Source organism: Salvelinus alpinus, chromosome 11 (assembly GCF_045679555.1).
Source record: "Salvelinus alpinus chromosome 11, SLU_Salpinus.1, whole genome shotgun sequence".
In the NCBI taxonomy this organism is placed as follows: domain Eukaryota; kingdom Metazoa; phylum Chordata; class Actinopteri; order Salmoniformes; family Salmonidae; genus Salvelinus; species Salvelinus alpinus.
The window spans coordinates 22,629,112-22,645,242 of NC_092096.1; the positions used below are offsets into that span (position 1 = coordinate 22,629,112).

The 16,131-nt window shown below is 42.9% G+C and overlaps 1 protein-coding gene across 2 annotated transcripts; it reads left to right on the top strand.

Annotated features, from left to right (window-relative positions):
- The first annotated feature begins 16 nt into the window (after window positions 1-16).
- Window positions 17-16,024, top strand: tspan33a (tetraspanin 33a). Of its 2 annotated transcripts, XM_071332120.1 has the most exons (8): window positions 17-512; window positions 11,032-11,089; window positions 11,693-11,820; window positions 12,434-12,508; window positions 13,577-13,672; window positions 14,053-14,181; window positions 14,421-14,582; window positions 14,951-16,024. In XM_071332120.1, the coding sequence occupies exons 1-8, from the start codon at window positions 414-416 to the stop codon at window positions 15,050-15,052; spliced, it is 849 nt and encodes a 282-aa protein (XP_071188221.1). In that variant the 5' UTR covers window positions 17-413; the 3' UTR covers window positions 15,053-16,024. The 2 variants fall into 2 exon arrangements, with proteins under 2 accessions (XP_071188221.1, XP_071188222.1); XM_071332121.1 differs by lacking the exon at window positions 13,577-13,672 and having other exon boundaries at window positions 141-512; window positions 14,951-15,942.
- The last annotated feature ends 107 nt before the right edge of the window (window positions 16,025-16,131 follow it).

Sequence of the window (16,131 nt, forward strand, 5' to 3'; positions counted from 1 at the left end):
CAAATTCAAAGTTACGCATTCGGCTACATCCGTCAATCATTAATCACAGTAGGACAAGCAACTTTGAAACAGGTGACCCGCGTCGCACAATACTGAGAAAGACGCCCTCTTTACAAACCCAAGGTTGCGCTGCGGCTGTAGGCTTTTGCTCGTGTCTCTGTTGTGTATGTAGCCTATTTTCTCTAGACTTGTCTGAATAAGGAAATGTAATAGGAATCCAGCACCACCGAGTGTGAGTAGTGACTCGCCCTACAACTTAGGCTACTGTACTTTACTCCGTAAATTAAAACCGTAAATAAAAAGTAGCTATAAACGCACGTATGAATGCGTTGATATACCTGGACTATTGCGGAAAGACCAAGGAAGGTGATAGCCTACATTTACGCACGGATTGGGAATTCTGATTTTTAACCATGGGGAAAAGAGCCGCGCTGGCGACTTACGATAAAGAGTTCAGCTTTGTCAGCCCAGTTGTCAAATATCTACTTTTCCTTTTTAACTTAATATTTTGGGTAAGTATTTAATATGTTTAGATTTCTGCTGGTTTTGTCTGCTGATTTTGCGTAATCTGTGCACCTCACTCTGCCTAATTTAAGTTTACGCACACATTTTCATTGTACAAATTTGCTGTGAAGACTGGTTAATCATTGATTTAGGCTGTTAGTTTATTATTGTGTGAATGCATGAGAAAATCCGCCTCACTAAGAAGACACATTCTTTCTAAGCCCCACAAAATAGTTATGTGATACAATCATGTATGATATCAAAAGCCCCCCCCCCCCCCCCCCTAATGACCATTCACTGGGCTGGTTTTTCTAACCATTGGCCTTCAGGCAACATATTCAATAGGATGAAACATTTAGCAATGTTTTTATGCCTTTGCTTCTATGCTACAAAACAATCATAATCAATCCTTAACCTTGGAAAATAACCAATATTGCCTATTCAAAGGAGTACATGATCGAGAAGTAGAGGTTGTATTCTGCTTCATGTTTGACACCAATGACTCCTACTAGTGTCATACTAAAGGAGTGCTTATTTGCTGATGAACATGTTTAAACAGCAGCTACAACATCACAGCTGTGATAGTGGTGAGGAATGGAGCTGCAGGCATGCTAAGGAATGCCTGCACATACCTTGCAGCTCTCTCATTGGTCAAAGTGTCACCTTGTTTTGGAACTCATTTGTGTTTAAATAACCAATTTTACTCCATTAATAATGGACCTAGTCTTGATAGACGTTGGCTGCTAGAATACGTTTAGACCTAAATTAATAGTCTTTATATAGAGGGGATCCAGACTCTCATTTCAATAATAATGTGAAAACCAATAGGAGCAGTAAACAAAACTCCATTATACACTGCTCTGTATATGCCAGTCCACTGTCACAACTCCTTTTTTAACCAAGCTGTTGCCAAGCAACGCAAAGTTTCATTTATTCATATGCTGATGGTGCAACATGGGGTTCTGTGAAAAGGGGGCCCATGCACTCTCCTCTCCAAATCTGTTTAGCAGTCAAATGAGCGTATCAAATATGCCTTTTAGATACTTCAATCACATCCTAGAAAGCTGTTGAAACAGTTCTGTGAGAGTGCTATTTGCTCTTTTCTTTTTTGTTGTTGCTAGACCTCATCAAATGCTTGTTACAGTTGCATTTTGCATGTTTGACTATCAGAAACTAATCTTGGCCCCATTTTTTCCCTTTTGAATGAGCTTTCCTTGTCACAGTTTGTATCAAAATATGTGAGGAGGACCCCATCCTCCTTTCCCCCCCAATCACTGTGTCACCAAGCACTGATGTGCCTTTGATGGTGATGACACTAGTGTCAGCGCTGTTCTGAGCGACCTATGACACATTAGGAGATAGGAGCTCTTTGAAATATCCAGGCTTGGCGTTCTGTATTGAGTTCATACCTTTGATATGGGCCCTGCTTTAACATCACACAGCATAGGCAATCATCCCATGCCTTGGCTGTCAGTGTAGGCACACATGTCTATAGTGTCGGCAAAGGCTAGAATCTGGCCTAGTGCCCTTTGACACAACCTCTCGCTCTCTCTTTCCCCACTGCCATCATCTCTCACGATCTGTTCAATAGAAAAACATCTGGGAAAAAATGTGCCACTCTGAATCTGCTTTGTTTATGATTGTCAGCATGCTGCTTGATTTAGCTACTTCCCCAAACATTGTCCTTGAGTACAGAATATCTATAACAACTATAAAAAGGCAGCCAGCTGTTAAACATTAACAACTCTGGAAGCAGAAGTTTGCAAACTACGCAAATTGAAAGTACAGATGTGTCAGCCTACTGTCAGGTGCTTGGGGGAACCGTAACTTTCACTCACTGTTCAACACTAAGGGGATTTCTGACTAAGACGCAAGAACAAGCAGCCTTGTTATTGCAGACTGGGATTTCCAGTGTTGGGTTTTAGTCCGTACTGCTTTGCAGTGTTAATAGGTTTTGACGTGGATTTATGTCCAGTTCTGCTGTGTTTACATTCCATAACTAGCGGAAACCTAGCATAAACCTTTGCCTACCTTAGCTCTGGTCCAGGGTGTTAGTACGTATTCCTCTACTAACACCTTAGCTCTGGTCCAGGGTGTTTAGTAGGCATTCCTCTACTAAGACCTTAGCTCTGGTCCAGGGTGTTTAGTAGGCGTTCCTCTACTAACACCGTAGCTCTGGTCCAGGGTGTTAGTACACATTCCTTTACTAACATCTTAGCTCTGGTCCAGGGTGTTAGAACACGCTCCTCTACTAACACCTTAGCTCTTGTCCAGGTTGTTTAGTAGGTTCTTCCTCTACTAACAGAGAGGAGTTAATTAACTAGCAGAGGTAACTCTTTCTGGTTGTGCAACGAGACCAGAGCTAGTCCTTCCTATGCATAGCAGATAAAGACAGATTCATAAACAGGAAATGACCTGGCTTGAGGTTAGCTATGTGCAAAACAACATGTAGGCTACAGTGTCAGTGTGTCCACACCCGGATGTGCCCTCAAAATACTTTCCTTTCAGGTTTTATTCTTCATTATGTATGATAATGGTATCATTACATCTGCTAAATTTACCACATGGGTCACCTGCAGAAGTGGACATGGAAAAAGAGTAACTCAGGAACACACTAATGTAAAATAATTTCATTCACCATAAACAATTTTTTACATGTCAAAATGATTTCACTCCCAGAATGCCGACGGAACCAGGTTTCCCACCCTCTCCACCCCCCCCCCCTCCCACCCCTCCCCCCCCCCTCCCCCCCTCTCCACCCCTGGCCACTTCTACATTGATTTACAAGTTTGAACATGGACGTCCTAAAAACAAACTCCTGATTGTTACAGTCCAGTCCCTCACAACGTACCACAAGCAAGAGCTACTCTTCGGCCTTGTGCAAACAGGATAAGATCTTGTAAAAACTTGCATCTCTGGCTGTGAGGAATGCATTTTTGACGTAGTTTTTCACCCCCCCTGGCTAGCTGGAGAATGTGTCTGGGAGGACACATCTAACACCCTGCGTAGACTGTTAAAAGCGAGGGAGTCATCAGTATTGCTACAAATGTGAACTATGGTGTGAGAGATTATCTGAACAAACCACCAAGGAAGATATCTATCTCTAGTGACCACATGGCAATTCCATTTGAGGTACAGAGCTGTAGGAAGGCCACTCATTTTCTGTTTCCATTTTCCCTAAATAACTTAGAGGGCAGAATTTACACCACAACCAATGAATCGCTCAACTCAAACTAATGACTGGATAGATGGCTCAAGAGTTTATTCTCTATCTTTGCATACATAACAACAGTGTTTTTGTAAACTATCCATTTAGCCTCCTTTGTGCAGAGGAAGACTAGTCCTTACTCGGAGGACAGACTAGGCTTTTCCCTCCAAAGTGCAAGGTGTGGTAACTGGATACTGGAGTGGGAGAGGGGTTGCTGTGTGCTCCTTGTTATGTTGGTGAAGCTGCAGGTTGGAGTAAAAAGTGAAAGGGCCATTATAAGAAAAGCCCTCTGATCGCTGCCAAGTTGTTTATTTAGTCAAACGAGAACGAACTCTATAGAACAGAACATATCCCAACTCACTAGTTCTGAACTGTGAACCATCAGCCTATTATGGATAAAGTCACTAGTTGAACGTTGTTCGTCGGTTCCGTTATATGATTCTCAGTGTGCTAAACTGTATATTTGAGAATCCAATTTAGTTTTACATTGTATGCCACTTTTACTCACTCTGACTAAAACTAGTGTAAATACTACAGCACACCCACTTTGCAATGGTTCTGTTCTGTTCTGACATGCACTGAGTTGTTTTTGTTTAAGTTTTAAGTTACATACACATTGCTAGTGTTGTAGTCAAGTGACTAAACCTCAAGTCCCACTAGAGTCCCAAGTCACTAGCGTTGGAGTTGAGTCACAAGTTCCTTGCTTATGCTAAAGCTTGTGCTCCGACAATCTTTCAAGCTACAGTTCATAGCGTAAAGAAAAATAGCTAGCTTAGTATACTGAACAAAAATATAAACTGGGCCTTAGGATCTCGTCACGGTAACTCTGTGCATTCAAATTGCCATTGAATCAATGAAATTGTTCTTATTGTCTGTAGCTTATGCCTGCCGATACCATAACCCCACCGCCACCATTGGGCACTTTGTTCATAACATTGACATCGGCAAACTGCTCGCCCACACTATGCCATACATGTGGTCTAAGGTTGTGAGGCTGGTTGGATGTACTGCCAAATTCTCTAAAACAACGGAGGCGGCTTATGGTAGAGAAATTAACATTAATTTCTCTGGCAACAGCTCTGGTGGACTTTCCTGTAGTCGGCATACCAATTGCACGCTCCCTCAAAACTTGAGACATCTGTGGCATTGTGTTGTGTGACAAAACTGCACATTATTGTCCCCAACACAAGGTGCACCTGTGTAATGATCATGCTCTATGATCATATTATTGATATGCCACACCTGGCAGGTGGATGGATTATCTTGGCAAAGGAGAAATGCTCACTAACAGGGATGTAAACAAATTTGTGCACAACATTTGAAAGAAAAGCTTTTTGTGCATATGGAACATTTCTGGGATATTTTATTTCAGCTCATAAAACATGGGACCAACACTTTGCATGTTGGGTTTTATATTTTTGTTCAGTGTATATTAATAAGGCTTGTTAGGTAATACAAGAGTTGTAGATAGCATGTTGAATTATGGGAAGGAGAGAAACTTTAATGAACAACTAAAGCCTGGTTCACATGGCAGGTGGAAGTGACTCAAATCCTTTTTTTGTTGTTGCATATCCCATTGTCATCTGTTATTTTTCCTGCAGTCCGAACAGCCAAAAAGCACATGGAATAGGATATTTCAAGCCACATTACAAACTACCTTCATAGGTGGTTTGAAGTCTGATACGTCACATGGCCAGGAATCAGATTTGTGTCTGAACGGTCAAATCTGAATTATCAAGTGGTTTTTAGACTGTTATTTGGCATATTGTGTTGCTTGCTAGCTACTCTGTTGACAGTTTGACAAGATCATGTGGTAGCCAACTAGCTAGTTAATTGTTTACAAACCCATTAGTGAATGTGCTAGAAAGCTACCCAACTAGCTAGTTAACTGCTGTGGCCAAAAAGGACTCCTTTTGAAAGTTGGATCATCTTATCCTTTTGAGGCTTTAAACGTGTCCTTGAACTATGATTTTGAACATTCAAAGCAACTGGGAAACGTCCATGGCAGGAGTCGTCACCTTAGCCTGCTACATAACTTCTGAGTGCTAGGAAGCACGAGCACCACACCACCAATCAGCCTATGCCACTGTGCACACACCCATCGTTACTATAACAACTAGCATAGCCTTGTCAGCAAATGACTGCAGTCTTAGCACACACACACATCTGATTTGGTCACTTGTAACTTGCTGTTTGGACAGTCACTATTCCTAAATGGATTTGGAAATTAAAACTGATTTGAGCATTTAAGGCCTGCAATGTGAAGAAGGCTTAAGTTACTAGTGATCAAGACTGAGTTCAAGTCACCACAATGGTTGAGTTAAGAATCATGAAAAGTTCAGGACTCGTAGGCCTACAGCACCTCTGCAGGGTGTTAACTGATAATCAATGTTTTCCCCTTTCATTGTCAATCTGTGTGATTGACAGGAGAGATGACCCATGGGGCTGACTTGTCACCACCATAACAACCAGAGTTGAAGTATGGACATAGTTTCTCAGTGAAAGTGTTGCCAATGGAAGAAGATATGAGACTTGTTCTCCACATCATAAAAGGAGACCTGACCCTCCTCAAAATCCACAAACACCCCCACTCTCCTGAGCTTCTTCTTAAGGCAGATTGCGGTGCAACCAATAGGACAGACCCAATCACCTAGGAGTCGTGCATTCCAGAATCCATTTTCAGGGTACCGTAACAGGAGGGCTCTGTTTGTGGACTCTTTAATTACTCCCAAAACCTAGTAGTTTTTCCCTCAACCTGTACCTCGTAGTAGAATCTTCCTGAGGAGAAGCCCTCCTTTCCCATGACACTGGGAATATTCCAATTTCTTTCCAGGTCATATTAGAGAGTATGTTGCCTGTATCCATCTCTCACTTTTTTCCCGTCCTCAGACAGAACAAGATAGCGATGTCTTGTATCAGGGTCCAGAGTCACATCCACTGCCCATTGCTGGACCCTCTTCATCTCAGCATCACACAACTTCTCCATCTCCTTGGTAACGGTATCCTCCAGCTGAGACACAGCTCTCCTTAAGTTCCCCACACACAGATCACAGTAAACACTGATCTTAGTCCAGTCCCTGGTGTTCATGGGGTGCACAGGGACGGGAAGCTCTGGACTAGATGAAGGTGGTCCGCAGTGTGTGAAATCTGCTCTAGCTCAGTGCCTCTCCTCTTTAACTCAGTGATTTCCTGCTCCAGCTCTTTAATGAGCCCTTCACCCCGCCTCTCTGCTGCTCTCTGCTTCTTCTCAATCACCCCAATGAGCTCAGCCTGGCTTCTTTCAATGAACTCCACCAGAGCAGTGAAGAACTGCACATCTGCTATTTCTCCATTTGCGTCTTTCTTGCTGACCTCCACTGAGCGTTTTGATATCATTGATCTTCTGCAGTCGCTCCCGGATCATTTGCTGCACTTGTGACTCCGTCTTCCCCAGCTGAGCATTCCTCTCCCCGAACTCTTCCTCGAGAGGGACGGTGTGGTGAGTCCTGTGGTCAGTCTCTGTGCAGAACTGACACACACACACGTCTGGTCAGTCCTACAGAACAGCTCCATGAGTGTGTTGTGCTTCTTACACATCATGTCTTCCAGGTTCTCCACAGGGTCGATCAGTTTGTGTCTCTTCAGTGCTGGGGCTATCTGATGAGGCTGCAGGTGAGTCTCACAGTAGGAGGTCAGACACTCCAAGCAGGACTTGAGTGCCTTGAGCTTTTTCCCAGTGCAGACGTCACAGGACACTTCTCCAGGCTCGGCAGGCTGCCACTCCAGAACCTTGAGATGCTTCTTACGGAGCCACTCCTTAGTTGCCCTGGCTGTGTGTTTCGGGTCGTTGTCATGCTGGAAGACCCAGCCACGACCCATCTTCAATGCTCTTACTGAGGAAGGAGGTTGTTGGCCAAGATCTCGCGATACATGGCCCCATCCATCCTCCCCTCAATACGGTGCAGTCGTCCTGTCCTCTTTGCAGAAAAGCATCCCCAAAGAATGATGTTTCCACCTCCATGCTTCACGGTTGGGATGGTGTTCTTGGGGTTGTACTCATCCTTCTTCTTCCTCCAAACACGGCGAGTGGAGTTTAGACCAAAGAGCTCTATTTTTGACTCATCAGACCACATGACCTTCTCCCATTCCTCCTCTGGATCATCCAGATGGTCATTGGCAAACTTCAGACGGCCTGGACATGCGCTGGCTTGAGCAGGGGGACCTTGCGTGCGCTGCAGGATTTTAATCCATGACGGCGTAGTGTGTTACTAATGGTTTTCTTTGAGACTGTGGTCCCAGCTCTCTTCAGGTCATTGACCAGGTCCTGCCGTGTAGTTCTGGACTGATCCCTCACCTTCCTCATGATCATTGATGCCCCACAAGGTGAGATCTTGCATGGAGCCCCAGACCGAGGGTGATTGACCGTCATTTTGAACTTCTTCCATTTTCTAATAATTGCGCCAACAGTTGTTGCCTTCTCACCAAGCTGCTTGCCTATTGTCCTGTAGCCCATCCCAGCCTTGTGCAGGTGTACAATTTTATCCGTGATGTCCTTACACAGCTCTCTGGTCTTGGCCATTGTGGAGAGGTTGGAGTCTGTTTAATTGAGTGTGTGGACAGGTGTCTTTTATACAGGTAACGAGTTCAAACAGATACAGGTAATGAGTGGAGAACAGGAGGGCTTCTTAAAGAAAAACTAACAGGTCTGTGAGAGCCGGAATTCTTACTGGTTGGTAGGTGATCAAATACTTATGTCATGCAATAAAATGCAAATTAATTACTTAAAAATCATACAATGTGATTTTCTGGATTTTTGTTTTAGATTACGTCTCTCACAGTTGAACATATTGTACATATGATAAAAATTACAGACCTCTACATGCTTTGTAAGTAGGAAAACCTGCAAAATTGGCAGTGTATCAAATACTTGTTCTCCCCACTGTATACTCCAGAATGTTATGAAGAGTGATCAGATGAATTGCAATTAATTGCAAAATCCCTCTTTGCCATGCAAATGAACTGAATCCCCAAAAAACATTTCCACTGCATTTCAGCCATGCCACAAAAGGACCAGCTGACATCATGTCAGTGATTCTCTCGTTAACACAGGTGTAAGTGTTGACGAGGACAAGGCTGGAGATCACTCTGTCATGCTGATTGAGTTCGAATAACAGACTGGAAGCTTCAAAAGGAGGGTGGTGCTTGGAATCATTGTTCTTCCTCTGTCAATCATGGTTACCTGCAAGGAAACATGTGCCGTCATCATTGCTTTGCACAAAAAGGGCTTCACAGGCAAGGATATTGTTGCCAGTAAGATTGCACCTAAATCAACCATTTATCAGATCATCAAGAACTTCAAGGAGAGCGGTTCAATTGTTGTGAAGAAGGCTTCAGGGCGCCCAAGAAAGTCCAGCAAGTGCCAGGACAGTCTCCAAAAATTGATTCAGCTGCGGGATCGGGGCACCACCAGTACAGAGCTTGCTCAGGAATGGCAGCAGGCAGGTGTGAGTGCATCTGCACGCACAGTGAGGCGAAGACTTTTGGAGGATTGCCTGGGGTTAAGAAGGGCAGCAAAGAAGCCACTTCTCTCCAGGAAAAACATCAGGGACAGACTAATATTCTGCAAAAGGTACAGGGATTGGACTGCTGAGGACTGGGGTAAAGTCATTTTTTTCTGATGAATCCCCTTTCCGATTGTTTGGGGCATCCGGGAAAAAAAGCTTGTCCGGAGAAGACAAGGTGAGCGCTACCATCAGTCCTGTGTCATGCCAACAGTAAAGCATCCTGAGAACATTCATGTGTAGGGTTGCTTCTCAGCCATGGGAGTGGGCTCACTCACAATTTTGCCTAAGAACACAGCCATGAATAAAGAATGGTACCAACATATCCTCAGAGAGCAACTTCTCCCAACCATTCAGGAACAGTTTGGTGACGAACAATGCCTTTTCCAGCATGATGGAGCACCTTGCCATAAGGCAAAACTAAGTGGCTCGGGGAACAAAACATCGATATTTTGGGTCCATGGCCAGGAAACTCCCCAGACCTTAATCCCATTAAGAACTTGTGGTCAATCCTCAAGAGGAGGGTGGACAAACAAAAACCCACAAATTCTGACAAACTCCAAGCATTGATTATGCAAGAATGGGCTGCCATCAGTCAGGATGTGGCCCAGAAGTTAATTGACAGCATGCCAGGGCGGATTGCAGAGGTCTTGAAAAAGAAGGGTCAACACTGCAAATATTGACTCTTTGCATCAACTTCATGTAATTGTCAATAAAAGCCTTTGACACTTATGAAATTATTGTAATTATACTTCAGTATTCCATAGTAACATCTGACAAAAATATCTAAAGACACTGAAGCAGCAAACTTTGTGAAAATTCATATTTGTGTCATTCTCAAAACTTTTGGCCACGACTGTAGTTTAAAGGTAAAATCCGACTTTAACCAGAAAGGATTAATAGCAGGATGTGTGTAGCAGGAAGATGACTTATCCTCACCTGCTACAGTAACCTCTCTCTCTCCACTCTCTGCTGTGTGGATGGGTATTTTCTCTCTCCTCAGAATCAGACGGAAACAAAAATGTAATGTTTTATACAATTCAGAGGTCTCCAGGGGGAAGATTCTGGTTCTGAAAAGCAGCTTAAAGTTTCTGTAGTCGAATGTTAACTTTCACTTCAGCAGAGTGACATCCCCTAGCTCGTGCCTGGCTGTGTGTGTATCTGCTCCATAGAGTTATAACGATGGTCTGCTCTTAAAGGAGAAGAGTTTCATTTCCAGAGTGAGCTGTTTCTCACATACCTCCTTACTGTTTTATATACATTTCCACACCGAGGTTGGAATAATATTGTGAATATGATCATGCCCTTTTACTGTAAGAGCTGTTTGAAAATGTACTTTTGGCCTGCCTGTGACATCACCAGGTAGTACATTTGGTAACAGACCAATAAAAAAATAATTCCAAACCTCTCTGCCAATAACAGCTAGTTTTCAGTTTTCCCCTCCCCACTCAGACAACTCCCAGACAATCCTAGAAACATTTTTGATTGAGAAATTGCTCTTTGCCAAGAAGGTATTTTTGTTTTCAATTAAAATGGTCAAAAACAAACAATCACAGTAAGGTAATTAATTATTTGATATTGAGATAAAAACATCTGATTTGGACAGTTTAAATCCCTCCTGTTCTCCTCCTTTGAGACTGTGTCTTTCTCCTGTGTTATACTTTCACAAAGACACTATGTCCAGGTTCATATTTAGTCTACTCTCATATCGTTCTACTCCATATGCCTAGTTACAACAAGAAAAATAACATCGTGACTTTTTTCTTTTCATTTTATCAGATGATCTCATTGGTGTTGATGTCTATTGGCATTTACGCGAGGATGATGAAACATGCCGGTAAGTGATCCTCCATTGACTCAATCGATGCATACATTCAGTGTGAATTTCCAGAGCTGTTTGTATGGCATTCTAGTGGTGCTTTCATACTGAGTTCAATAGGCCTAGGTCATGCACCATACTGTAGCTAAACGTTTTTAAACGGAAAACAAAAATTTGTTTCTTATTGGACCAGGTAGTCTCATCCCATCCTGTTTCACTCCATTTCTCCTGTTTTGTGCCTTTATGAACACGACCCTGGTCGCAACACCAAGGCAGAAATGCCAAGGCAGTACAGGACGTTTATAGAGTATGTCATTTTGTTTGTGGTTCCAAAGTTCCCTCTGTTAGGAAGAATGTCAAATATGCAAACGGCTCACAACTTCTTCTAAGGTTTGATGAATATCCCCACTATGTTTGTAATTCCTTCTAAGATAAGAACCAACTTCAGTCATTGTAAACAAATCAAGCTCTCTCTCTCTCTTTGGCGCCACGTATACTCTCTCCCTCTCTCTCTCTCCCTCTCTTTGGCGCCACGTATACTCTCTCTCTCCACTCTCTCCGGTACATGATTCTTTCACTTGCTCTCTGTCCCTTCTCTCCCTCTCTTTCTCCCTCTCCCAGAGGCAGCCATGGCCTGTCTAGCGGTGGACCCTGCCATCCTGCTGCTGATCGTGGGGGTGCTCATGTTCTTCATCACCTTCTGTGGCTGTGTGGGCTCCCTCAGAGAGAACATCTGCCTCCTACAGACAGTCAGTGGTCTAGCCCACTTCTAACTCTTTTTAAAAGAGCATCCTCAAATCAAAATCAAATCAAATGTTATTGGTCACATTCACAGAATACACAGAACAGGTGTAGACTTCACCGTGAAATGCTTACTTACGAACCTATTCCCCACAATGCAGACTTTTAAATATTTGATAAATAAAACCTTCATGCCTACCTACCTTCCTTGAAGAAATCAGTGATCTGTTAAGGATTGGTGGGTGAAAGCAATAAGATAGAAATGGTGCTTTCACATAGCCAAACGTATGAATCAGTGATCTCTACCTCAAGGAAGGCAGGCTGGAAGGAAGGATGCATTCTAACAATATTGGAATTGGACCACTGCCAATTATCAGCTGTGTTGTGCTCTATCATTTGAATAGCCCAGTATGAGATACTTTAGTCCTCCTCAGGTTATCTGCTGATGGGGGGGTTTGACCCCTGAAAGATTACCAGGCTAATACATTCTTATCCATAAGACTTGAGTGACATGCCCTCAGACTGAACAAATGATTAACTCTTCCTCTCTCTCTCTCTTTCTTTTTCCTTCTTTCTTTCTTTCTTTCCTTCCTGCCTTCCTTCCTTCCTTATTTACTCCAGTTCTGCATCTTCCTGACTATCATCTTTCTGCTGCAGCTAGCTGCAGGTGTGCTGGGCTTCATCTTCTCAGATAAGGTACTGTATCTCCACTAGGAAAGGATAGAATTATCAGAGTATCACTATGAGAATTGTGGGGGTATCACTGGGAATTATGGGGGTATCACTATGGGAATTATTTCTATTGGTTGTATCATGCAGCATTTTATTACCCATAATAAACTGTACATGTCGGTTCCCCCTAAGAATTTTACTCTGGGAACTCATTCCCACACGTCCCGTCTCCTCCACCCCTGCCTCTAGCTAGGTCATTATACCTTGACCAGGTCCTAATATTCTGTCCTTCTCCAGTTCTTGTTAAAGAAGTGCAACATCTCTCTTTGAGGTCAATTCAATAGATTGTTACTGTCCCCAAAGGGCAGTTCTTGTGCAGAATAAAATCTGCGTAATTGAAACGTACACACAGCATATACAGCAAGAGGAAAATAGAAATCATTGAAAGAGAAAGATTTGCCGTGAATTCATAATATTTACAAGAGCAGCCAACGAAAGGTATGCTTTAGGATTAGACTTTCATACATTGTGACTGTTGAATATGGTTGGCTTTCTAATGTTCTATTGGCTCCGTTAGTGCTCATATCAGTTCATTTAAGTAATTACCGTAAGATAAGGGTCATAAATATGATAATGACGACAAAAATGCTAATGTACATTTAGAAGAGGAAGTAATTTTTTTAGGCTGTTTGCCAGTCTGTGACTTGTGGCCAGAGAGCGCCCTCTGCTGCTAGTTGCCTTCAACTGCACTTCACCGGTCGATTTAATTCATCCAGCAGCAGGCTGTTGGTTTTCAGAGGAATGTACTACGTGTAAACTTTGTGTGCGCGTGCCACTGTGCGTGCTTGCTTGCGTGTGTGTTCATGTGTGTAAAGACATAGAACGCAGCTTAAAGAAAGTCAGGTCTGTTTTCTAACTATGGGGGTATTATATTACCAGGATTTACTCAGGATAAATAAATGTGTGTAATTCAATGGCCCCTGCTTGTGGGAACAATCTTGTCTTGCTCAGGGTACAATTGAGTGTATTAGTTGATTGACTAAACAAATTATTTAAAGCAAATGTCATCTTTCTTTTCTGTATTTTTTAAAGGCACGGAATAAAGTGAGTGAGATTATCAACAATGCCATCGTTCATTATAGGGATGACATTGACCTACAGAACCTCATCGATTTTGGTCAGAAAGAGGTGAGGAGTGGACCACGTATAACTGGAAAACAACACTGTCTCACTGTAATACTTGTTGTTCCCAAATAATACACGTTGAACTCAACAAGTACTGTACAGCGACGGTAGTTACACTACTGTTTATTCAGTATTGAAGGTTCTCTGTCAGATTTGGTCGAGGTTTTGAGATGACCCTTTTAGGTTCCTCTATCGTCCTCAACTGAAAACAACAGTTCAGTTCATTGTATAGGTCTTAATCAGAAATGTGTCTCACAAGCTCTTGAGTTAAAAGACAACATCTACACACCACACTGAGTTTCACACAAATACAGACTGACAGCTGTTGACTACACAGGCTACACAATCCATTACCAATGACTTGTTTGTCCTCGTCTCCTCAGTTCAGCTGTTGTGGAGGTGTCACCTACACCGACTGGTCTCAGAACATGTACTTCAACTGCACCACAGACAACCGCAGCCAAGAGCGCTGCTCTGTTCCCTTCTCCTGCTGCCTGCTGTCTAAAGATGAGGTCAGGGGTTAGAGACCGGGGCCTTGGGGTATTACAATCATCTTGCCAGCAACTTGTTACAGTGGTTAAATCATGACAGGCTACAGTTAAGTGTGCTATTTTTATGTTCCACTTTATTGTCAAGTGTGGTTTAGTTTCAACAGAGCACAATGTGCATGCTCATGTACGTGCTTGTGCATTCTTGTGCACGTGCATTGTAATTAAAATGTATCTCTCTCTGCCTCTCTCTCTCTCTGCAGGCGGTCATTAACACAATGTGTGGTCGGGGGATGCAGGAGCTGCCATTCCTGCAGGCTGGTGCCTTCATCCACACCAATGGCTGCATCGACAAGCTGGTCAACTGGATCCACAGCAACTTGTTCATGCTAGGGGGCATCGCCCTGGGTCTGGCCATCCCACAGGTAAACATCACACACACACTTGTATAGTCTATTTCAGGGTTGGGGTCCATTCGAATTGATGTCACTCAATTCCTTCAAATCAAACATTAGAAATACATAGCTTCTCCTTTTCATGTTATTAAGAAGTAATTGAAAGTAGATTTAGTTATTTTAATTGTTAAATTGGAATTTCAGTTTACTTCTTGAATTGACTGACTTCAATTTAATTTGACCCCAGCCCTGGTCTATTTAGATTCACATTGTAACTCTATGGGCACATCATCTAGAAGTGTAGAGAGGGTCAGAAACCACATGAAGTTACTTCTCTAAAGTCACTTCATTGCTCACCCAGCCTCTATTGTTTTCCTGTGTTCTCTCTCTGTCATTAGCTGGTGGGGATCCTCTTGTCTCAGATTCTGATCAACCAGATAAAGGACCAGATTGAGCTTCAGAACTACAACCTGCAGCACCGTACAGACCCTTGGCAGTAACCTGGTCATGATCAGGTCCTACCCGATCAAACTGGACCAGGACTAGATCATCAACCCCAGGGTCACCTAGGGGGTGTGGGAGTCTGGAATTCTACCCCCTTCTGCTGGATGGGGCTCAAGCTTTCATGTAGATGTTGTTCAATTTCAAGGCTGCTTGATCATTTCAATGGTGCAAGGACTGGCTTTGAGGCCAAAGATTCTGGTTGGATGATCCACCATTTGACAAGAGTCGAGACGTCGAAGTGGTCTGCTCTCTTTCTGCGTTCTGATTCTTATGCATGTCTATTTTTGTTCAGTATATATTCTAACCAACTGAGCTACCAGAACCAATGGTTTATTTCCTGAATGGGTTGATGTGGCTGAGGGACAAGAACCATGTGAAATGGCTGAGAAACCAAGATTCCGAAAAAGTCCAGATGCCTGGACAGTGTGTCAATGTCTACTTGTTTCGTTTTAGCTCACCCAGTATCCCGGATGGTTAGCGTTTTCACTTTATGATCAATGGAATGGTCAATGTTGAAACTCTGCCCACCCAGTGACCCAGGGGAGCTATAAGGAATGAATCTAATCAGGAAGTACTCCAGCCAGACAGCCAATGGAGAACTCCTCCATTCACACCTATTCGTCATTTGACTCATCTCAAATATGGCACGATCTGTAATTTATTGAAAAGGGAAAAAACCCAGCAACCGGAGTACAAACAGTGCTGAAATAATGTAGACTCTGTCCAGTTGCTTTTTTGTCAATGCGGTTTACGACATTGATCTGTTATTTGTATCCATCCAGTTATCCCCTAATACTCTCATAGGGTTGAGAACAAGACAATTCTGCCGGTACTTCTCAAATATGGAAGAGCAAACCCAAGTAATGTAATAAAGCTCATTAGCTAATGGTGTTTATGTTAAATCTCCCAACTGTAGTTTTCCATGCATGCTATAACAAGTTTTATAAACTGGGTCTTTTGATCGCTGATTGGCTGAGAGCTGTGGTATATCAGACCATAAACCACGTGTATGACAAAGCCTTTCTTTTTACTGTGCCAATTATGTTGGTAACCAGTTTGTAATAGCAATAAGGTA

Excerpts from the sequence above, each read along its gene's own strand:
- tspan33a (XM_071332120.1), top strand. The coding sequence starts at position 414 with ATGGGGAAAAGAGCCGCGCTGGCGACTTACGATAAAGAGTTCAGCTTT. Across the intron at positions 14,182-14,420 it reads GCCTGCTGTCTAAAGATGAG|GCGGTCATTAACACAATGTG; the intron begins GTCAGGGGTTAG and ends CTCTCTCTGCAG. Across the intron at positions 14,583-14,950 it reads TGGGTCTGGCCATCCCACAG|CTGGTGGGGATCCTCTTGTC; the intron begins GTAAACATCACA and ends CTCTGTCATTAG.